The sequence below is a fragment of the Vanessa tameamea genome, chromosome 16 (assembly GCF_037043105.1).
Source record: "Vanessa tameamea isolate UH-Manoa-2023 chromosome 16, ilVanTame1 primary haplotype, whole genome shotgun sequence".
NCBI classification, from domain to species: domain Eukaryota; kingdom Metazoa; phylum Arthropoda; class Insecta; order Lepidoptera; family Nymphalidae; genus Vanessa; species Vanessa tameamea.
This window is the reverse complement of record NC_087324.1, coordinates 8477866-8502772: the sequence shown is the minus strand read 5'-3', so window position 1 is coordinate 8502772 and position 24907 is coordinate 8477866. Positions and strand designations below refer to the sequence as shown.

General features: G+C 31.9%; 2 protein-coding genes across 5 annotated transcripts in view; one reads left to right on the top strand and one right to left on the bottom strand.

The window, feature by feature from the left end:
• The window catches only part of Pdi (Protein disulfide isomerase), a 340404-nt gene that overhangs the window by 228589 nt on the left and 86908 nt on the right, over positions 1 to 24907 (bottom strand). The window lies entirely within an intron of this gene.
• The window catches only part of LOC113402937 (uncharacterized), a 31433-nt gene continuing 15204 nt past the window's right edge, over positions 8679 to 24907 (top strand). For 3 of the 4 annotated variants that reach the window (XM_026643308.2, XM_026643310.2, XM_026643307.2), the window contains exon 1: positions 8680 to 9011. In XM_026643308.2, coding sequence (XP_026499093.2) covers positions 8935 to 9011 — 77 coding nt within the window. In that variant the 5' untranslated portion in view covers positions 8680 to 8934. Of the gene's footprint in view, positions 9012 to 24907 lie in introns of all 4 variants that reach the window. The other variant, XM_064217242.1, reaches the window with a different exon arrangement.

Genomic DNA, 24907 nt, shown 5'->3' with positions numbered 1-24907 from the left:
AAAATTTTTCCTTCTAGATATTGATCTATCTATCTAGATATATTATTGTTTATATATATATAAACAATAAATACAAACAACACTATTGTGTATATACAAAACTTATTGTTACACTTATTGTGACCGAATACCATAAAAGTTGGCTTATCTCTATGAGAAGATTTAATTGTATCCTCTTTGTTGTAATTCGCCACTAGACGGCGCTGCAGTGAAACACATTCTATACTGCTTAAGGGATCACCAGGACAATTGGTATACATTTGAGCACGGAGAATATTTTTTGCGGAAATCGCATCGGATAATTCACCAATAAAATTTAAAGAATCATTGCGACAAATACATATGTAATTAATTACTTTTGGTCGGGTCTATAAAAAAATATTGGTGTTGCTGTTGAAATATTCTCAGTAACAGCCAGTGGCAGGACTCACACTCCAGTGCTACTAAAGCATATGACTTGCCTGCGCCTGAAGTAATTCGTGTCGTGTCGGATTAGATATTCCATCGGATTATGAGAGTGTGAAAATAAACAGAGCTCTTGTGTTAGCCCACACGATGGTTCACTTATAATATGTACTGCGGCTATACAATGCTATAATGGCCGAAATCGATCAGGGGGACATCATCACCATCAGTATATTTGAGTACATACAAATAGTCGTCGTCAAGTATATAATATATAAAGTTTAACTATATTGAAAACATAGATGATAGTAATTGTAAAGTTAAGAAATAAATAATTATTTCAATTCGTTTTGACTACATCAAGTTTAATAGTCACTCGAATGGTTTGCCAGAAGACATGGAGTAAACATATTTTAACTTTCATTTGCTACGAGCGGAGTCGGATAAAAATGAGTAAGTATACAAATAGAATTAAGTGCTTTTTGGGCATTATATTATGTTAAATGAAATAAATATACCTTTCTCTTTCTCTCGACCGTAGACATGTGTGGTTGTTACTTTAAAAAGGCATGTTCGTTTCAATTTCAACGTACATTTTGTTCTCGTACCCTTTTTAGCTCTTCACGAACGCAACGGCAATGCAACGCTTTCAGTACGCTTTGAGATGCATTGTAACATCGGGTTGCATGACCTAGTATCAAAGATTGCAAGTTGAATGAAAATTGTACCCATCGTCTATGCAACGGAGTTCATTGAAAAGATTCTTATTTTGATAAATATTTTTAATATTGATGGAATTAATACATTCTTCTCTGATTGGGCGACTCGAACCAATATTTAAACGACTATTAAATGTTTTATTTTTTATAACAACTCAACGAACACAAAGAAGTAGAAAATATATTTAAAATTTATATTCAATCTCAGCGTGTCAGAGCGGATCAAATAAAAAAAAATCATACAATTTAATTCTAAATTTACTGTTTTGAATCTAATTCAATATATTATGGTGTTCATTTTGTTTATGGAGTTTTAGGTATGACAAAATCATTGTCTAATATCGATATGAGTGATTCGACACATAAAAAACTGATTAAAATTTACAATTTTAGTTCTTCGCAATGACAACCAAGTCACAATCATTATTAACATTTTCAATCCAAAGAAAAACTGTCTTAACTCCTTTACTAATAAATAACAGTCGGTAAAGAAATTAAATAATAATATAATTATAGTTTATAGAAATAAAATGGAATAATGTCGTATAAATAACTGTAAAACGTCACTTCCGCAAAGGCTTACTGCGATAAAAGGATTCTACCGTAAGCGGTCATGTCACTGCAGTAAGTAGTGAGCTAATTTTATATTCAACTGAGAATAAAACTTTATCGAGTAAAAGCCTTTATGACTATTGCAATAAGGGCTAGGTTCTAAGTATGAAACAATATGTCCAAGACTTTGAAGCTTATCCTTTCCCAGCCGGGCGACCACGATTATACTCGTCCTAAAAACTGAATTTTCTGAATTACTATTGATAGTCTCTTTTGTAAAATTTTACTATACTTAATACTACAGTTTATCCTACTGGTTAACGTTTATGATTCCTGTTTGACTCTTAAAAAGTATAACTTAGTATGAAGTGAAAAGATTAAAATATTAAAAAAAAAAAAGTTCCTGAGATTAGGTTTATTCTGCCATAAAAAAAACTTTCCATACATATAATATATTAAAGTAACTTATAAACTTCCCATTGCTGAGCTGAGGCCTCATCTCTCTTTTATGGAGAAGGATTTAAACCTTACTCTATCACAGGTTTCCTCTCGATGTTTGCTTTTATCGCTGAACACGAAACGAATTATAAAGCACGTGACAATTCCCCGGCGCATGTCCAGGATTTAACTCGGAATCATCGACTAAGATTTACGACTTCTGCTTCGATAGTCACTCTTTCTAGAAATATATATTACTACAATCAGAAACACAATGATCCTAATATATTTATAGAATCGAATGTAATATGTAAGTATTCTATATTAAATTCATGGAACAAAAATTTCCATGAAATGTTTAATAACATTCGTTCTTGGTAACGTTCAAACGTCTTAAAGCGGCTTTTATATGTGTATAGTATAATCCGACATATTTGTGTAATCCAAAAAAGTTCTATTACTATAAATACATAGGTCATATGTTACTATATCTTATATACGTTATTAAGAATTACTATTTAAATGGGTCGAATGGTTAAACTTTCACATTTCACAGCGAAGGTCCATGAGGTTTTAATTATTTATCAAGGCACAGGTTTACGTAAAGGCAACAGCCTTGAGGTTTGGTCTTAGGACTTTGTGCAAGCCCATCCGGGTAGGTACCACCCACTTATCAGCTATTCTACCGCCTAAAAGCAATATTTAGTATTTTTGTCTTCAAGCTGAGTGAGCCAATGTAACTACACGTACAAGAGATATAACACCTTAGAACTCAGAGCTGTCTCAAGCTACGCTCAGGCCCTTGGGCACACATGAATTTTGGGCCTTTTAGCTAGTTATTTACTAAAATTAAAAATCTGGCAAAATAACAATTTATTTTTAATTCTAAAAATCCGTCTACCATGTAGATGTAATTTGCTTATAGCCAGGCCTTAAGTTTGGTTTCAAATAAACGGTGCGGTATTTTTCATAAATTCTTAAGAGTCTGATTGGTTGTACAATCTTATGGCCATATCTATTTCTATCGTGAAGAGAACGTCTACTCAACTTTTAATATCGACTATCGTAGCCTCTTGATAAAGATGTTAGTTATTTCTTACAAATATAGCACTTTCGAAAATATAATATATACCCACTTGAGGAACTGAAAGATGAATTAGCATAGGAGGTTGAATCATAATCAAACTCCTATCAACATTGAACTTTATTGGCAGTCGAGTTTCGACGAGTATATAAGTTTGTTTGTAATTAAAATATTAAAAAAACCAAATAAAAAATAAGACTTGGTTCATCCCCCAATCTCGTAACATTACGTTTTATATTAAATAAATAAATAAGAAAGTATATCTTTGAACGATTATATTTTATTTCCAGAAACACACTTCCGTTATTCCAATTGCATTTATGGTTACTAATTGTTTTACGAGCGTTTTCGAAGGTTCGTTTTAACAAATGACAATCGGAAGTTACTGGTTAAAATATATATATGTATTAAATATACTGATAGAACTACGTACTAGATGAATCTATATTAGAATAAATATTAATATTCATTGTCTGCATCTCGTATGGTAAACCTACTTGCAACGTTGTGGAAATCTGAAGCGAAATTGCATTTAATGAAGCCTTCCTTCCTTGCGAGATATATTGCACACTATGTACAATGAAGTTTTGCATTCGTTTTTAATATAACTTGTGTTCTGAATGAGCTTTATTTCACATCTGTGAAGTTAACTTAATAATATAACAATATATTGCACATTGTATTGAATTTATTACTATAATATAATTATTATAAATTCAAAACAATATGCAATGTATTGATATAGCTCTAGTACAATTATTATGTTTTTAACTAGTTTCTGTTCGCGGCTTCAAGCGCTTGTGTTGTTGCAAGTGTTAGATACATTTTCCGGGATAAAAGGTAACCTATGTGCTATTCCAGACTAAATGGTAAATTTAATTACAATCCGTTCAACCGTTTTAATGTAACATACATTTATCTTGTTACTCATCCATTAATGTATCCAAACCTTCAAATTTTTCTAATAATAAATAATAATCAATTCATTTTTATGATGCAAGGTTTGAGTCTGTTATAATAATCAAATTATAATGGATACAACGTATTATAGAGTATTTTAATTTCCTATTGCTAATATGCTTCTGAGCGCAAGGCACTCAAATGCAAGTTTTTTGTTCATATCTTAGGGTTCTGTAGAAGACCGCCGGAGAACTTATTATTCACTTGTCGCAAATTCGACTGCCAGATTATAGTATTTAGTATTATTGTGTTCCGGTTTGAAGGGTGAGTGAACCAGCGTAATTACAGGCTACAAGGAGAATAACATGTTAATTATCGAGGTTAGTCGCCAATCTACTACTAAGCATTCCAGACATAACCTTGTAAGTAATGCTTAATATTTCTTACAGTGCCTAAGTCTCAGGGTTATCATTTATCATCAAGTGATTTAGGTTACCATCAAATGCTCCATGGACTGCCTATCAATTTTATTATAAAATCAAAATCCAAATCAAAATATCCTTCATTCAAGTAGACTCATAAAAGCACTCTTGAATCGTCGTAACCGGTTCGGATAGTAAATCTACCGCGAAAAACCGGCAAGAAACTCAGTTGTTTTCTCTTTTTCACCATTTTAATTACATAGTATGTCAGTAAAGTACATTTCATTTTTTATATATCCTGCCTAGAAATCAATAAATACTAATTCCACGAAACGTCACAAAAAATGCACAGATAAGGTCGGAATGCCCACATTATTTTGTACTATGCACCTGCATATCAATTGAATACCTTTCGAACAACGTATATTTATTTCATTTTTAATACACCTAGTATTAATAGTTATACAAAAAATACAACGATAATATTCATATAATTATATATAAATACTAAATAGTCGACGAATGCTGTCTGCTAGTTTGGGCAAGTTATAAAACAATGAATGCATTAAATCGGATTATCTGAACTAGAGCTGCTTTCCCCCGAATATATTTACTATATTTTATTATTGAAGGTAAAGCTTAATTCTTGCGATATTTATTAAAAAGTATGCGGAAATTATCGCTTCAGTTTAACAAATATATTATACTAAATTTAACATATAAAGAATTATTTTATTAAAATAATAAGCTGACTTCAACGCAATTAGTTTAATATCTATAAGCGTTTACATAAATATGTTACTTAATATATCAGGACCGTCACATATTTATAATGATAACCCAGGCCGAAAGAATCTTAAAAATCCATAGTTATAATATTTGCTTAAAAAATGTACACATAAACATAGCTGCCATGAAAACAGAGAAAATTTCTTTAAGCAATAACTTTATTTTTTTAAGTCTCCGTATGCCTAACACCAAGGAAGGGGGGGCGGAACACTTCATTGAAACTTATTTTATTTACTACGTATCTCGCGGTTTTGTTTTAGTTCTTACCGCTTGAAGTTAGTTCGTATTTTTTAGTTTTCATTTTAATAGGTAGACGGACAAACAAATGTGCCATCTGTGTTTGATAATAAAAAGTCACCTGTCATAGATATCGGTGCTGTAAGAAATATTTTCCATTCATTAAATCACCAATACTCCATCAACTTTGGAAGTAATACGTTATGTCCCTTGTGCCTGTAGTAACACTGTTTTACTCACCCTTCAAACCAGACACAGCAATATTATACCCAATAATATCAAACATTAATATTTGACAGTAGAAGAAATGATGATGCAACCAATTGCACCTAGTCAGACGGGCTTACACAAATGTCTACTACTTATTTGAAGTTTCCTACTAAATTGAAATCAATGAGCTCTACATTTTGGGCAATTTTCTCAATTATAGACTTATTGTACGTATAATATACATAAATATGTATTTAATATAATAAAAAAAACACAGTAAGTTTAGGATATTTTATACATATTTGTATAAACCATGCCTTAAAAATAATATAGCTATATGAATATGAATTCGAACGTTATACAACGTTTTATATCAGAGGATTACAGATTAGATTTTATATTTGAGGTTTTATAAAAAATACCCATTCGAGTAGCGTGGTTTGGTGAAATAAGCTTCCATCCTTTTTTTGTTTAAAAAAAAAAGAGAAGGCCTTAGCCCAACAGTAGAACATTTATAGTCTGTAATATTTATTTCAATGTTTTTATATGAAAAATTAAATGAAATCCTCTTTACAACGTTTTATGATGTACATGACATGTTATAAACACTTAACCTCATAAACTGACACATTTTTGTCAGGTATTAAAATACTTAAAATATTAGCACGTAAAGCGTACAATGGCGGCGATATGAGGCGTTTTCTTTTGCAACGGTAGCAATATGCTGAGTGGTAGTTCCTATTGTCATTCGGGGAACGAGAGCCATTGTCGCTTTGGCGTCTTGCAAACGATGTACATACTTGTTACTTGCATTATTTTGCTCTTGCTAACCTACTTGCTGACTGACAACCTCTTTTTTTAATATATTACACTCGAAGTTGATTTCGAAATTGTTTTTAGGTATTTATCAAGACAGATAAAATCTAGCAACGTTTTATCAACGTTGCGACTTACTTATAAACGTTGGGTGGAACGTTCGAGAAAAGCGCCTACACAATTCTTAAAAACCGGCAACGCAGTTTTGTTACCCAGTGTTGTAGATGTCCGGGGATAGTCACATTCGATCAGATGAGCCTTCTGCACGTTTGCCACCTATACCATAAAAAATAACGTTGTCTTAGGGGTGAGAGCATTCCGTTTTATGTTAACAGTTCAGATTCTCAAGCATTGTATAGGTAAGTGAGAAGAACTGAGTGAACACGTTAAAGTGCGCAACCTGTAATGGTGTACCATTATAACTTGTACAACATTGTAATAACAACTGAATCGCCTGCAGGCGAATGCTCAAAATTGAATCTGAAATTGTTGCATATTATTATATTCTGCTCGTCAGTCAATGTGGCAGACTGGCAGAATGTAAAGTTTAAAGGAAACACTTCCATTCACTCACGATTCACGAAAGATGAATTCCCTCGTTAAATTTGTAAGACTTAATAAGAATGTAATACTTTATATTAAATATTATATGAATTATTGTTATCTGTATATTACAGACGAGCATCTGTCACTTTGTCTATTAAGCATTATATTTTTAATCTGGTAATATGAACATTGACAGATACTCGTAATGGCGGGAAAATTGATTATTCGATATATATTTTTAGCTGCGTATCGAATAAAACATTATTTAAAATTCTTATCAAATTACATAAGAAAACTTAATAAATATTGTTTTATTTCTGAGTTGAGACTAAGTTTTTACAAATTATTGTTTAATACTCTATAATAACTTATAGTTTATTGGAATGGCGCTCCTTTGTGTATTAAAACATCTGAAATGTTCAAAATCGTATCTTACAATCAGATTACATTGCATGAACAGGCTCACGCTCGCGGGTATTTAATTAAAAACTGATTTATCTCTTTGATTTGTCAAAAGAAGTGATCTTTTAGGAGAAACATTTTTTTTTGTAAATATGTATACATAATATATAAATTTATAGGTAAGGCCGTAAACCGATCTCATTACTTCCACAGCTCCTTAATATATCTTGTGGGTATTAAGATGACTTTTTTTGTTTATCAATTCAAAATTGTATTATATAAGTTTAAAATATTGTAAAACAAATCGACTGCGTCGGTTAGAACATGTATGTAGATACTCCAATCAGACGACCGATATCGAGTTAGTGGACCACGAACAGTTGTCACGTGCTCAAGTTATAATTTTAAAGATTTAGTTAATGTCAAGATTCCTTAACCTTCCTTGAACCCGCGAATATCGATCAACTTAATATTGACCTATGACCTTTAGCTCGAACGATTGGAACCTCTCCTCTCGTCCCGAAATCCAGTCTGTAGTTGTCTCGTTGCGGGTTATATTCAATGTAGGCGTCATTTCATAAGCTTATTAGGTACAATCTTTAATAAAAAATATAGCTTGGTCATCTCATTTGCAAATTCTTAGCATATTCATTTGCATGTTCTCCCGCGTATCTACTTATTTTTGAATAATTATATTATATTATGTTTACTTTATTAATTACAGAGGTCATAAATTGCTTTATATTATTGTATTGATTTGCTTTGCATCTCAATGTATGATTTTCAATCTGTTTTAGCAACATTGTGTAAAAAATCACATCCTCTTATAATAACGTCATCCACGTACGCCGTACTCCCGTTATCGGCGAGTGCGGCAAAGGTTAACGTCGGCGAGCCCGGTGGCGCACGCGGCCGCCCCCTGACCTTTAAAGCCTCCTCCCACGGGAGGTAATCCCTCCGCATTACCACGCGACATATCTCTGAAAGTGTTTCATAGCATCGTCGAGTGCGGATTAGCGTTTATTGCGAGCGCACCTGTCTAGGTAGGCAGGCGACGCGCACTACTGCAGGCCAGCTCGACGCCGCGGCACGACGACGCGCGACGGCGCTCCGCGGCGCGCATGCGCACTCGAGCCCACTAAAAAATGAATTCCCGTTTCCCGCACTGTGGGCCGCACGCTCGTCGTTGCCGCCGTGTGTCGCTATTTTCGCGGCGACATTCGGACCGCGCCCGGGCCGCGATTGTTTGCGGGGTGTGGTCTTGTGTTGCTGTGCTGTGCGAAAGCTAATGCGGTGAGTTGTGCGGAGAATGCACCCCGTGAGACCCGTAGGGCTCCGGCCGGTGCGTTCGGGCTGCTAGCGGCCGCGGCATGGCGCGCCGCGCCGCCCGCGCCCGCGCCTCCTCACTCGAACCATGAGCGACCTGCAGGCCACCTTCGAGTTCTCCGTGGAACTTTACAAGTTCTACAATGTCGATCTCTTTCAGAGAGGGTAAGTTCGACTTATTAATACTGCTAACCCGACACTAACAGCTGAACTACTTAGTTCTGCGTATGATAGATAATGATTGATAAGAATCTTATTTGATTTTTACCTTTCAAACAAGAGTTTCAGCTATATATTATTTTTAGAATGGAGCACCAATTAGAAATGGTTCTTCTGGTTTTAAGAAATAAATATGTAAACTATTAAGTATAACCATCACTTCTCTCTCGCTTAAAAATAATATCTTAGCACCTAAGAAAGTAACACTTAAAAGGCAGATCAAAGCTGTGTACATAAAATATCTATGTATTAGATAGTCATAAAATCGTTTTGAAAATCTTGTCGTCTTTTGTAAAATAATATCATAGATGACACTTGTGATGGATAAGTGACGTCAACCTAGTTAGAAGTTACATAATGAAGTACGAGCACCGTAATAAATACAATACAATCCTGATATACCTGAAGATTTCCAAAGGAAATGAGAAGAGATGAAGATTTCATTGAAATATGTATAATTACCAACCTAATCAAATTCAGATCTGTATTTTAAGCATAACATAATATTGCAAACATTAAAAATTAATACATAAAACGGCTTTAGAAACTGTTAATTGCCATAAACAAAATTTATACCAATCAATAAAAAAAAATTACCAAAAAGGAAACAAAATATTTTTAATTCAAATTAGTGTACTTTTATATCATGTCACTTAATTTAGGATTTATATTATTTTAAAGCTACCGGTTCGGACTCGGCTACTGGCCACAGATTAATGATTGAGTTACTCTTAATTTTTATTGAATGCTATAAATTTACTATTATTTTAATTACAAATTTATATCATTTTAAGACCGTCCATGTGAATCATTATCAATTCTAATTTCTTAGAACAAATTCCAATAAAAAATCATGCGATGCGTAAGAAAAGTATTCGTTTTTTTTTTTAATTTAACCTTTAATGTATTCAATAAAAAAATATAAATATATTTAAGAAAAGGGTAAGTATGAATAAAGCCAGGTGCCATGGCACATCAGAAAAAAAAATAGAGAATAGAATATAAAATAATTAAATATATTTAAATGAAATTACGAAAATATCGGTTTTCAAATGTGTCAATATTTTTGAAGACAGTAAACATTTAAACTAAAATCCCTTTAATATAATATATATTTATAAATAATTGCTACATATAAGAACTAAGTACTAATGTGTAGGCTGTATACGTAACAAAAGTCAAATATGAAGAAACTTTATCTCAAGAATAGTCCTAGTATTAACTTTTAACTACTTTTGCTGCGTTGCACTGTTCTCAACAGTTATGACGTCAACTGCCACAACTAGTTAAGATCTACCCGCAGGGGATCGTTCAACTTGTAGTATATTAGTTTTAACGAGATTTCGTTTATATTTTTAGCAAACTTATTAATATATTTTTAATAGTTGCCAGTAACAAACTGTTCTTAAAATATTTTTAAATTCATAAATTTCATTAAATAATATATATTTTTGTATTAATAAAATACAAGCTATTCTTAATGTGACAGATGGATAATCAGACGTATTACTTCAATATTTGTTATAAACAATAACGCTTCAAATTACATTGATATAAATATTATAAAAAGGATAAAATAGAAAAAAAAAATTTTTTTTAATGTATCCATTAATCGTGATGACCGAAGCATAATATATTACCGGTCCAAAACCGTCTAAGTATTGGGTGGAGCATGTGTGAAAAAATGCTTATGTAGGTTTACATGACATAAATTTTGACTCAAATACATGCGGATATCCATTGATAATTAAATTATTGTCGCCATACGGCTTCATTTGTTAAAAGATATACGTACAAGTAGCCGCGAATAGATAGCAATTTTAAATTTCGGTAAGTTATTTGTAAACTCTCTGGCCCTTTTCAACATGACTTCCAAGAATTCTCATCCCACACTAACTTGCCGCCCCAGCTTCGCACGGATACAATTTATTAATATATTAATAAAGATAACGATAATACAAATATAATATCGCATAGCACTCAGGAATAATGTAACTTTCTACCAGTTGAAAAAATTTAGGAATGGGTCATTAGTTCCGGAGATTATGTAGGGACATACAAACAAACAAATTTTACATCTCTTTGATATTAGTATAGTCTAGCGACATTGACGATTTTTTTTATATTTTCAATATATTCAACTGTTTTCATGTCCGACTAGGAAAGCGTCGCAGTTTAAGTTTCATATAAACCGGACCCAATAAAAAAAATAATTAAATACATAATTATTAGAATCAAGGAATTGGAAGTTCGATGTGAATGAAAGATTTTAATTAAATAAGACAAGGTATAAGGAAACTACTACTGAAAATTCTTATTATAATTTTCCAACTTTGTTTACGTTGACATGGACATTATCGTTTATAGAAATCGAATTACAGCCATGATTTGAGTGGATTTTCCAACGGTTATAAATAATTCATGGCAGTGAGCAGGGCTGCTGATGCCAGTTGACAAGCCTTCGGGCACCATTTTATTATGCTATGGGAAGAATATTACAAAAGGATCGGTCACAATAATGTATTGTTTTATTCTTTCGATACATAAATAATTGTAAATGAGGCAAAAAAGTAGCCTATGTCCTTCCTTGGAGTTCATGTTTACTTCAAACCAAGTTTCATCAAATTCAGATATGTTTTGGTAGCGAAAGAGCGACAGACAGACAGAGTTACTTTCACATTTATAATATTAGTATAGATTAATCACGACGTGGTCGGAGTAGTAACGTTTAACGCGGGTATCCGCCCGGAACAGCTAGTTATTTCGTAAATCTGGAAATTTTGTATAATTGGACGTGATACTGTAAAAGGACAATAGCACAATAGTTCGACTAGTCACAAAACTTTTTTCATTATATAGCCTGCTAGCTGTGAAAAACAACCATCCCCTATTGTAGCCCCAAAAGGGGGAGTGATTCCTAAAGATACATTATTAGTACACCTCCACACCATCTATAGAGCATATATTTTAAATTTCAAGTCGAACTTCAAAAACATAGGACTTTCATACAAACTTCTAACCCCGTCTTACCCCCTTAGATGTAGAGTTTCGTAAAAGCCGTTGTTAACGGATGTGTACGCCCTATAAAGAACCATCTGCCAAATTTCAAGTTTGTATGTGTTATAGTTTCTGAGATTTCCTGATTAATCGGTGAGTGGTATTTCGGTTTTATATATAATATAATATATATTTAATGAGGAAATTTATAAGCCATATAACTTCGTATTACGAGCTCGAAAAGCGGAGCGATAACGATAAAATTCAACTAATATGGCGATTTGCATCGAACATGCAAATATAACGCGACTGAAAATGCATAGAGAGTAATTATTATATGTATTACATGCAATAATAATGATATATGCAATAATAAAGAGTAATGATGAATTTCCCGTTGGTTGGCAGTAGAATCCACATTCCAAACTAATAGTGGCATTACGTTTATTCGTGACAGGTTGCAAGTTGACATGCTTGATTCATTGGGGTTTGTAAGAGCTTGAATGAGCTACACAGAGCCGAGTGAGCTTTAATAAAGATTTCAAGGTATTCGTTTGAAGATTCGTTTTGTTTTATAAAATTAGTTGTCGCCCGCGTCTTCGTTTGCGCTTAAGGTGTTTTTCCGTCAGGTATTAGGTCATGAAAGGGCAACAGACAAACAGACAGAGTTACATATAGTTTTATTAGTAGTAAATAGTTTTATTTCTGAAGCGAGTTGGCATATATTTCTCTCGCTGGTAAAACGCATTACGCATTCCCGTACGAAGTGTAGGAGGGGGATATGTGGGACTCGCCGGTACCCAGGTCACCTAGTGCGCCCTAGTGCACCGAAATCTCTTCGGCAGTTCAGAGATCCTTCCTACAATTTTTAGTCAATACTCAATCTCAAACATCCTACAATTTTTTAGCTGATATGTAAAACATAACTCTCTTGCTCTGTGGACTCATTCCGTACGTTCTTATTTCATTTTACAAAACGTTACATCTAAATATTTTACACAATATTAAAATATTATTTTATCCCAAATAAATTAAAATATACGTAAGAATTTCAATAAGGCTTGCAGACAAGTACGAGTAAATCCACCGGCTGTTAAGTGATAACTACCGCCACAGTCACCGTAAATTGACAACATAAAGAGTATTATGAATTATCTATCGCTGTCAATGCGCCGACAATCATGGGACAAAGATGATATTTAAAAGCCATTAAACTAAGAATTGAATTGAAGATGATATTTCCTTGCGCCTGCAATTATTTTGGCTCATTCGCTTTAAAACGAAATATTTGGTAGTAGAATATAATCTCAACCAAGTAACCCAAACGAGCTTGCACAAAACCCACAAATCCCGTAAAGCTCTTGACGAAATTGTAATTATAAAGAAGTGACGGAGTCAAAAGCAGATTGAATAATGTGGAGGCTGTAGGATGAACTATATCGCTTCTCATGGTATAGCACGTAGAAAAATATACATATAATGAATTAAAAAATACATATATTAGGCAAACATTAAAATACAATAAGATTTTCAATTATATGTAAAACAAAAGATTTCGATCGTAATATTTCCTGAAAAAAAAACTAATAAAAATATTAGAATCGGTGCGACGAAGCGAGGACAAGAATCTGTGGCGATATATTTACTTTAGAAAAAAAAAAACAACTGAATAAAAACCAGTGCTCGCAGTAAATAATTTAACCTACAAAAAATTTCACTGCGGGCTCATATATCCTAGCTAGTTTATTTAAAATTTCAATTGTTTCGAGCAGTCTGTTAGTATTATTTATTAACTTGTTCACAAGTAAAATCATAATTCCGTTTCAGATTTTTATACTATTAAAGAGTCCAATGGGCACAGTGGTTAAAGCACGGGAATTAGCCAAAAACGCAAATTTAAAACCCGGCGAGAACCTAATCACTAATTAAGTTATAAGGTCACTTTTTTTTTAATAATTACTTACATTAATATTTGTAATACATAAATATTTTTTCTTTATTAGTTATCAATGAAAGTAGCATTAAATTTTAAAGCGCTTAATTTGTCTTATAATTGATCTCTCGCTCGGCGATGAAAAAACACATCATGATCACACATGTATCGGATGATAATCTTCCATATATGCACCAACCCGCATTGGAGCACTGTTGTGTACTAAACTCAAAACCTTCTCCTTAAACGGAAAAGAGGCCAATACTGGCCTATTGAGACCGTTGTAGACCGTTACTTGACTTTTACGATCATAAGTTTATCTATAATCTATAATAATATTATAAATTCGAAAGTAACTGTCTGCCTGTCTACAACCCTTTACGACCAAACCAATGAATCGAATTTGATAAAATTTGATATGAAGCAATTTGAGCTAGGGGCTCAACCTTGTTTGAAAGGACAAGAGCTACTTTTTTATGCCTAGCACTTGACCACCAACGCTGTAAGCGTAAGGAAGCAGGCGACAACTAATTCTCCATAAAAAAAAAAAACTTGGGCCCCGTTTACACACTTGGGATATCCATACACGTTAAGGAATTGTGCACATACGCCTGAAAGTATCACCTTGTCATCAGTTATTCTGCCGTAATATCTTTGTATTGTCGTTATAGCTGGATGGGTGGGAGTCAGCTAGTGTCATTAGCAGCACAAAAGATATCATTTAATATTTTATATCCCATGATTAGCATCACGTGAAAAGCATATATGTACGTTATACCTACATACTTTTTGAAAACCATTTTTTAAAGATTGTTTGTAGATATTAGGTATATAAGCTTCCTCTACATACTTCTTTTATATAGGTTTACCTCGATAGAATTAACATCAAGATTATTTTGATTGTAAATCTTAGATCTTAAATCAAAATAGGTTTATTCAAATAAACTTGATACTTTTAAACAATACATTATAGGAGTAACGAATTTTATAACTCTCTGCTTTGCAGTTTTGTTATTTGTCACAATCTACATATATTTAATATTACATTTCAATCAATTTTTTTTTACACCCAATGATAACCAATTTCACCACGGCGGTCAATCTTAAGGAGACTAACCAAATACGCAGGGCATATTAGAGTTTTTTTATTTGTTTGCTATCAGACTTGATAGCAATTATTTTAAGACTTTAAATACTCAATCGATTATTATGGAAATTTGCATATTTTGTACATACTGTCATATAGGGGAACATAGTTTTCCAAATATAAAATACATATATTTGATGGTAGTGATGTCAATGGTAACGTTAATAGTGATGATGGTGGCAGTGATGGTAATGGTAGTCATGATGAGTTCCTAATCTATTGCGACCTCAACGACTATTCTCAAGAGAGACAAGCCAACTGCGCAGAACGTGTTATTTATAACACCGTGCAAATTTATTTGCAAATACAAGTGAATTTTCTGTTCCTTTATAATCATAAAAGACAGCAACATGATTCAACTACTAAGAATTACGGCACAGGCTTAACGTGCTTTCCGAGGCACGGGATTGTATGACTATCACCTTACAAGCTCCGGTCTTGAATTCAGGCCCTCAGGATTTGCAGTCCCAAAAGCTTGTGAGTTTATAAACAAGACAGAAGTCATGATAATACGTAGGAATTATATGATACAACATTTTAAGCAAAGTTTCGCAGTTAACGGCAGTCAAGGGGTTCACAGTTACTCATTGTAACTTTAACGAAATAGTACCTATTTATTTTACACCCTTATAATATTCATGTGTGAGTTTTTCCTTGTCACGATATCACGCAAAACCTACGGCTTGAATTAGTCACACGAAATGTCATAAAAAAATCAACACGTCAAAATTAACAAACTATATTTTAAGCACCAAATAAATAATAATAACAAAGAAAATGATGACTCAGTCAGGTGATATTTGAAACTTTGAAACGAATTCCAATTATTTTATTTAGTTCCACTTATATTACAACTTTTTCATTTATAACTGAAGCTTAATTTATAGTAACCGTTTGTAAATGCTACTGCTCTACGTGTTCTAACCACTAAGCCATCTCGACACCCAAATTTAATTTTGATATAAATTATTTTCAGTTTTGAAGTTCTCTTTATAAAATCGAAACATATTTCAATGGACGCTAGTCGCTAATTCACTTTCAGCCCCTGATTTCCGCTGTTTACTTGATTAGACTTGTAGCTCCTAATTGGTTACACCCACCTATTGATTCCCCCAACCCCGACATTATAGGTTACGTTCCAGGTTGCAAGCTACACCTAGTTTATTAATTGTTATTTCTATAATCTTTATTATCATATAAATATGTAGTATAACTTTTTATGATGCTATGAATGATGCAGAGATATATATAAATAAGTTTTATTCCTTATTATTTAATATCATGTGTTATTAAAAAGATTATTGTTAATATTTACTATTTTTTATTGAAAATTTTATGTTTTTAAAATATATTGTAAAAATAATGTCGTATCGTAACTTATGTTTTTAAGTGTAAATATTTTTTAACATTACTAGTTAGTAGAAACTGTCTCGTTGGTTTAGTGGCTTATCTGTTCAGCTGTAGATCATGAGAATTATTGGATTTTTCTGTAAAGAAATTCTTGTAACAGCTCAGAGGCAGATAAACATTGCCCTGTCTCGGCTATTATGTGAAGTCGTTGGTCAGACGCTTGATCTCTGTTCTATAAAATATTATATTTAGGAAACATAAAATGAAGGTATGTTTGCAAAACAAGCCTACACTATAGCACGCATCAACTATAGGCGAAATCATGTTTTCCAAAAAGCAAATATTCACTGCACACACTATGATAAATAGATCTTTATAAATATTTGTTTGAAAGTATTTCTCAATTTCTGACAACTAATTTTATTTAAATATCCACTGTGACACCCCTTTGAATGTACATATATTTGTAACATTTCCTAAAAAAGAGGAGGATCTTTGTCACTATCTATCGCTTTCGCTAATCGCTACTCGAATCGCTTATCGAAATAATCGCTAGTTATTTCGATAAAAATCGAATATAAATACATTTTTATATTCGAATGAAACTAATATAAAATAAGTAGTTATTAAACGTCTGTAAAATGTAAAGTAGGTTTTGTAGTTCAGTTTGTCGGGTGGTATTGACCTTGTCTGTCAAAAGACACTCATTATACAGAAATAAATTCATACAAAAAGAAATTATTTTCGGAATCGATGTTCATATTTAAATAGTTTTGCCTCGACTTTACAACATACGCCGACTCTAAAAAAAATAGATCAGTTGCTATTTATATAACAATCATTATACAACGTAAATAAAAATATAAAGTTTTATGTTTTTAATATAGGGTAATCGAGAAAAATATTTTAAGTAAGTTGTATCTATGTTCTTTGTAAAACTTTATTTTATTTTGCAACTAGTAGTAGTTACTATATCATTGTCTTTTATATTAAATATAGTAACTAGGGGCCTTTCTAGGCGTACTGCTCAGTTAAGATTGAACTTCGCCAGTATTACCCGCAAAAGAAATGTAGTTCTGATATTAGAATTTACACACGAAATTATTAGTGTTTTATGCGACATTATGAGGAAGCAAAATATTATATCACCGAAACGTATGAGACTTACGAAGTTAATTCTCACAGTAACAGAATAGGTCTGCTGAAAACGCTCCATTGATATAATTCAAATTAGAATTAGAATAATTCAAAATGATAACCATACTTCCTTGTTACTAAATTAAGAAATAACACAGTACATTTAATTATTTCCTACCTAATTAGTTAATTTGCGAAGTGAGACGAAAATAGAATGTTTTCGCACAGTTTGCAGCGAGGGTCTATTAGTGAAATGGTTCCATGGACGATGGGTGAGTCACTTTGAACGTGGGGACCGGAAACAGGGACTAGATTGGGCTGTTTGACATGGGGTAAACAGGGCTGTGTAAATTGACCCTCGTATTCGATATGAATTCCCTTTTAATATACACGTGACAAATGCCCCTTTTAAATCGTCAGGTTGCCAATTATATGAAATATAATTCAAATGAATAAAAGTTTTATCAAGAACACATTTTAGACTTTTCTAATTACGTAATATCATTTTCCTTCTTTGAAATTATGTCAAAGACGTTCGATGATGAATTTGAAATATTTTGTCTTTTTTGGATTTGTTATCTATTTTTTAGTTATCTGTCAGTGGTGTGAGGGAGTAGTAAATAGAGTCATCGTAACTGAAGATCGCGGGTTCATACTTTACATACATACATACTGTTTTGGTGATGAAAAACATCGTGAGGTAACCAAACAAAACAAAACAAATTGTCAAGTCTCAACCCTTAAGAGGAAAAACTACTATGCCCAGCCGTGAAATATGTACGAGCTTTTATTTAAAAGTGCAATGATGAAAGTATATAAAAGTTTTACACTAATATAACATTTATATTAAATTTTTTTATTGAATTTTGTATAAAATTGAACGGTTATATTTTCAATATTATAAATCTGGGAAACTCTTCCGCAATATAACTCTCACTTCAATTTACGCGAATTCAATTTACACGGTGGTTCCGTGCATCTAACCTTAATAAATTTGATTTATCAAGCAAAATTGTCAGCGGCACCTGAAATCAAAAATATTATATTATAATCTTATAAATATAATACTTAAGTAAGATAGCTTCTATTTTTAATTTTCAAATAATAATCCAGTAATAAAATAACATCGAAATAAAATTGGAATTTTGTTGCTGACTGGTAATAAAAAATTGCAAGCTGAGAAAAATATCATAAGACCAAAAAATCGAAAATTTACACCAAACGGACGGACAATGTTCCTGTGGATATATAATAACGAAATATATATATTTTTTAATATTTTTATTTTAAATATGAAAACTTTCTGGAATTTTGAAATGAGAAAGACAGAACTTAAATAAAAATAGTTCTATTTAAGCTTTTATTTAATAGATATATAATCTATATTCTGTACGAAAGCGAAAAATAATTCGTTTTTTTTTATCCGACATGGTAACATTTTTGAAAACAGGAATAAGTATGAATTTTGTTATCATTACCATACCATATAGTATTACCATAATGCTTTCAGAGTTTTAAATTTATGTAAATATACGTTACAAAACAAAGAACTTTCTTAAACATATTCAAGTTTGATCCAAAATATAAGTACCTGCGATGCACTTTCTATACTCCGATGGAAAGACAGAAGATAAACCATAGATTTACATATCGATATACGAATTTATTTGTCTTTACTCCAGTGGCTGGAATTGGCATATGCACATGTGACCTTAACATAAAATACCGTATATTTTAACAATAATATAGTTATTAAAAAAACTAATCCACATTTTTTTTTATTTCACAAATTTATATGTAATGGTGTTGACATTTAATTTTAATTATAGGTATGTATGTTTTCTTAATCGGTTGTCATTAGAACATTTTTATGATAAAAATTATAAATGAACGATCCGTACTTTACTGCGATTCATCTTAATCTACCAAAAAAATTTTAAGATTTTTTCCTATAAAACAACACAACGAACGGAAAAGGTACTAAAACTGTGTAATCTTTTCCGATTTATATCGCGATATCCGCTGAATACTGGCACCATAGGCGTATTAAAGTGTAATAATACTTGAATCATTATACAGGTCGAGACGAGATGTACTCACGAGAGCCACTTTTTAATCAGATCATCAAGCCTTGATAGTTTAGTAGCAGGGTTCTAGATAACAACTGCCAAGATTATAAACACGTTCCAGTTCCATTGACTTACTACGTGCTAAACGTTAGCATAAATTAAAATGTAATAAAATAATAGTAATAAAAGTTTGTTCATAAACAAACCTTTATTACGTCTCCACTAAGTCTTGACAAATAATCTTTTAATTTGTGTAGTCACCAGTACCAAGTGTACAAAATTTCAGCTCAACCAGTAGAATAGAAGTAATTTAAATTCTTGCAAGAATGGACCCACGAATACGTATGTAATTACGTTTTTAAGTTAAATTAATTCTTGTATCAAATACATATTAGATTTGAATATTAAAAAATATTTCAGTAAATATAAGATAATGTGATAAAGCTTGTTTATATTCAACAACTAGACAAAGGGCTTCCTCTTGAGGAGAACACTTTAAGTGGTATTTTTCTTTACCGTTGCCCCCCGGTGTTGCAGGTGTCCATGGGCGCAATAGAATACAGGCAGGTTTGCACGAAGCCGTACCACCAATTTATTAAGATTTGCAACTATTTACTAAAGTAAATTTATAGTATAAATAATATAAATTAGCGTCAACGATTGGTTACTAAAATAGTATAGTAATTAGTACTTAGGTCTTATAAATAGCTACTGAACATTGTAGAGTATGGTAATAAAGTAAAAGTTAAAGAAAAAGCCTAACGGAAATAGTAAAATTAAGGCATGACGTTGACTGGACACGTAACATTAATAAAACGTTTTACTTCAGATTTTAATACGACCTTACATTTTTAAATTAAACATAAATTGTAAGTATATATATACACACCAATGTTGTTAAGGCATAGTGTGCCTATTATTTTTAAACCAACTTGTAATCATCTATTAAATTATACATAAAATGAATCATATGAAACATCTTGATTGTAGCATTTAATTTGTAAACTCAAATATGACTTTGATTTACTTTTATAGAACCCAACGAGATTCGAATTTAGAAAATATAATGACGTGTATAAGTCACATAAAGTTTTATGATTTATTTGTAGGTATTTCCACAATATTTATAGTGCAATGAAAACTCAACGTTAACAATGTTATTTCGTGTTTGCACAAAATGTAATTCTTGAAAGGTTTGTTTCGAGTGTATTAGAGTACATGTGCTATCGACAAATATCGCTATTGTTTCGGAACCGAGACTTACTGTATTACATAATCATATACCACAGAGAAGCCGGAAAACTTATCATTTATTTGAAATTAAAGATGCTACATTCAAAGGAATAAAACTTTTGAGTTTATATAAATACAAAATATTAAATATAGAATATAAATATTGAAATTACATAATATAGTAAGTATTGCCGTTATCACAAAGTAGGCAAATTGTTTCGTTTACCTTATTTCGGATAGACAAGAGTTTGTCATTATACAGCCTTGTGTTTTTTTTTAATTGTATTAAATCTTAACTAATAAACTATTTTCGTAAAAAAGTACATGAAAGTAACCCACATTGTTCCTTTCATTTAGTTATTAACAATTTTTCTACGTATTATATCATTACATTAAAGATTAATATTAAGAGTACATTTTTGTAATCTATCTTCAAGACTGGTTGTGAAAATTAAAAAAAAAGTATTTAATAATCATTACTGTTTAATATGTGGCTACATTAATACACGTACAGTAATCAGAGTACATTTCAATATTTTCAAGAAGAGGAGAATGAAACGTATATTATTGAATATTTACCAAATAGTCGAAAAAAAATTGGTTGAATTTCGAACCCACGAAATACAAGTATGACAAAAATTACAAATAACATTTATTAAAAAATTGCAATACTGAACGGTGACTTTTTTAATTTATACTCTTTCAATAGAAAATGTTATTACATATAATTTACATTAAGCGTAATCTATATCTAAGTCATACAAATATATATATGTATATGCAGATATTGTATAAAATGTAGGATAAATATAGAGCAGATTCGCAAGAAATCGACTTAGTGAAATAATCCATAGCAAAACTACTAACGTAAATATATGATTTACACATCAGCCAACTGTTTAGCTACTGGCAGGTGCCAACGAACGCTGGCTCACTGAACTTTATATATTAGGCTGGCAACGTATTCGCAATACTTGTCGACGTACGCTTTCAAATATTTAGTTTAGATTGAAAGATAAACGACCTCTGATTTGTTACGAATCATCTGTTAGCAAAAAACAATAGTGAATTATTAATATTATACATTATTATTTTAAAATGTATTGTAATTATTTATTATTTTCTTAATAAATAATAATTCATGTTTTTGTATTTGTTTTTCACCCTCTGCATTTCTAAACTAATCATCCGCTTGTGATAAAACTTTGGAGATATGTTTTTCGTAGAACCGCGTAATTGCTTATCCTTCAATTTAGACGTTTTGTATAGACTCCTATTCTACCAATGTGGAACCGGGACGGACAGCTAATCTTTTATATAAATGGCAGATAAATGCGAAATGATTGATAGGTTATTAATGAGTTTCAGATTTACGATGGATACAATTTTGTGAGATAAATAGGTAATACAAGAGATATTCTAATACAAAAAAATATATTTTATGAACACATTATACGAAATAAAATAATTGTAAGCAGCATGAAAAATTTCAGGTCATGTTTTCATCCGTATTTTTTTCTTTAGGTATAATAGTAGATAATTGGCTAATACATGTGCAATGGTACATTAGCATTATATTTATTATTTATTTCTCATTTATTTATTACACACAAGTTTTGTTTACATTTTTAATTCCAGACCTGTATTCCTAACTACATGAAATATATATAATGATTTACTCTGGTAATGGAATTCAAGGTGTTATATCTTCTGAGCCTATAAATTCGCGGGGCTATTTACCTTCACACCAGGATATAGCCCTAAAAAAGGTAGACAAGACTTACATTGCGGGTGGAATTTGTGAAACAATGTGTCTTGACGGGATCTTAATGTGTTGGAACCCTCATACGTGTTAAAAGGCATTCTGATTTCTGATATCCTTAACAAGCAAATACGCCATTTTTTTCAGCAATGAAGCATCTGGAGTGAGGTACTTATTTAGTTATTTGTAGATATTGAATAATTGCACACATTTTAAGATATTGAGAAGAACTTATGAAGCGGAGACAAAATATTTAAAGGATGCCAAAAATTAAATAACACGATTGCCCCGTCTGACACTCGTTCTAACTAACTTTATTTATCCAGGCCTTTAAAAGTTATGGTAGAATAAAAACACTCACACACATAAATTAACCCTAAGCCGTTACACCCATTTTAAGAGCACTCCTGTAATTAATATACTTAATATTTTATATTTTTTTAACAAATTGTACATTAATTCATTATCATCAATAATTCAATGTTTCCATTAATTATAATTTCATGACGATAAAAAGCATAATATAATAACATTATAAATAGACCTAACAGCTCCTTTTTTCACTATGAAAACTGTTTCAATATCCGCAGCGTTACCCCATATCATAATACTATGAAAGTAATAAAAGTATACTAATCAAGCAGTATCAGTTAGTTGTCTGACTTTTCTAACCGCGTATGCGACGGAGCTAATTCTCCCTGTCAGGAACGATATATTATGAGGATTCGACTGAAGTTTTGAATCTTAAGTGATTCCTAGAAATACTGTAGCGTTTGTGTTGTTTAAAGTTCCTTGTAATATGATCGCTACAGACACATATTTGTCGCACACAACGAAAGTCAAGACTAGCATTCTACTATTGAAAGAACTTTATTATGTATCTGTCGTTGCCACCAAAACGATTACTCCCGGAAGTAATTTACCTGCGATTGGGTTGGTGCCAAAACTCTGCTATGCAATGGATTATTTATTGCGGCATGTACGAATCATTTAGTTTCATGTTTATTTGCTTAATGTTATTAGAATCTTATCTCTTACTGGCTGATTATTTCATATATCAAATATTATTATTATCGAAGAAGCAGTTCAAATAACTTTAAACAATATGTGTTTTTTGTTAAATTTTCCCCTAGGCTTTGTGATTACGATGAAAATACGAAATCATAACATATCAATCTGTCTTACACAGCCTGTCTCCAAATCTTCACGCCGTAAAAATTTTGATTTTTAACACAATATTTTCACATTGTACATACGAGATCAATCATAATATTGGGTCAGTATTAATATATTTATATATGTTAACTTAAAATTGTTACTCGGCTCGTTACAGTGCCGTGGACTGAGCAAATACAAATTGTCAGAGATAAACTTTAATAAGTTATATTAGTAAAACAAAAAACTTCATGACGCAAACATTTGACGCTCTACATAAAAAGAAATAGCACTACGCAATTTTTGAGGACCGCGCATTCTTACAGTATTTCATGAAAAGGGTGTGAGTAAGGTTTATTTTTATTTAAAAGGCTGTTATGACGAAACGAAACTCACATATATTTTGTGTTATCTTCATGCAAAGATTCGTATTTTTATATTTTCACAACTTTGTACAAGCCCAATTATAGATATCACATATCACCCACTCATGACATATTCTATCGGCAAATGTGACCACTTAGTATAGTTGTGCTTCGGTATGAAGATTAAATGACCCAGTATAATTACTGGCGCTAGGGACATAACCTCTTAGTTGCCTAGGTTGCTTTCGCATTGTCGATGTATGGAATGGTTAATATTTCACAGAGCCAGTTTCCATGGGCGGTAGTGACCACTTTACCATCAGTAAATAACCACAGCAATGGCTCTGATGTCCTCGACTTGCTAGTCTAACTTAACCTTGTTTTTTATCTCGCTGGAAAACGCGTTACGTATTTTCCTACGTGGAAGAGGGGGAGGGTATGTAGGACTCGCCGATGCCCAGGACGCTGAGTGCTCCCCGGTACCCCGGAATACCCACTAAAAAACCAGCGGTAACCTCTTCGTGTCTTCGGGGAACATACATTACATTAAAAACTTTAATTTATACAACAAATTAAAAACTATTTAATTATAAAAAAAATGATGAATAATTAAATCCGCATGTTTATGGCTCGAATGATGAGGGCGTGAAATTTCGGCATTTCATAACGAGATCATAACGAGATCTAAACTCGT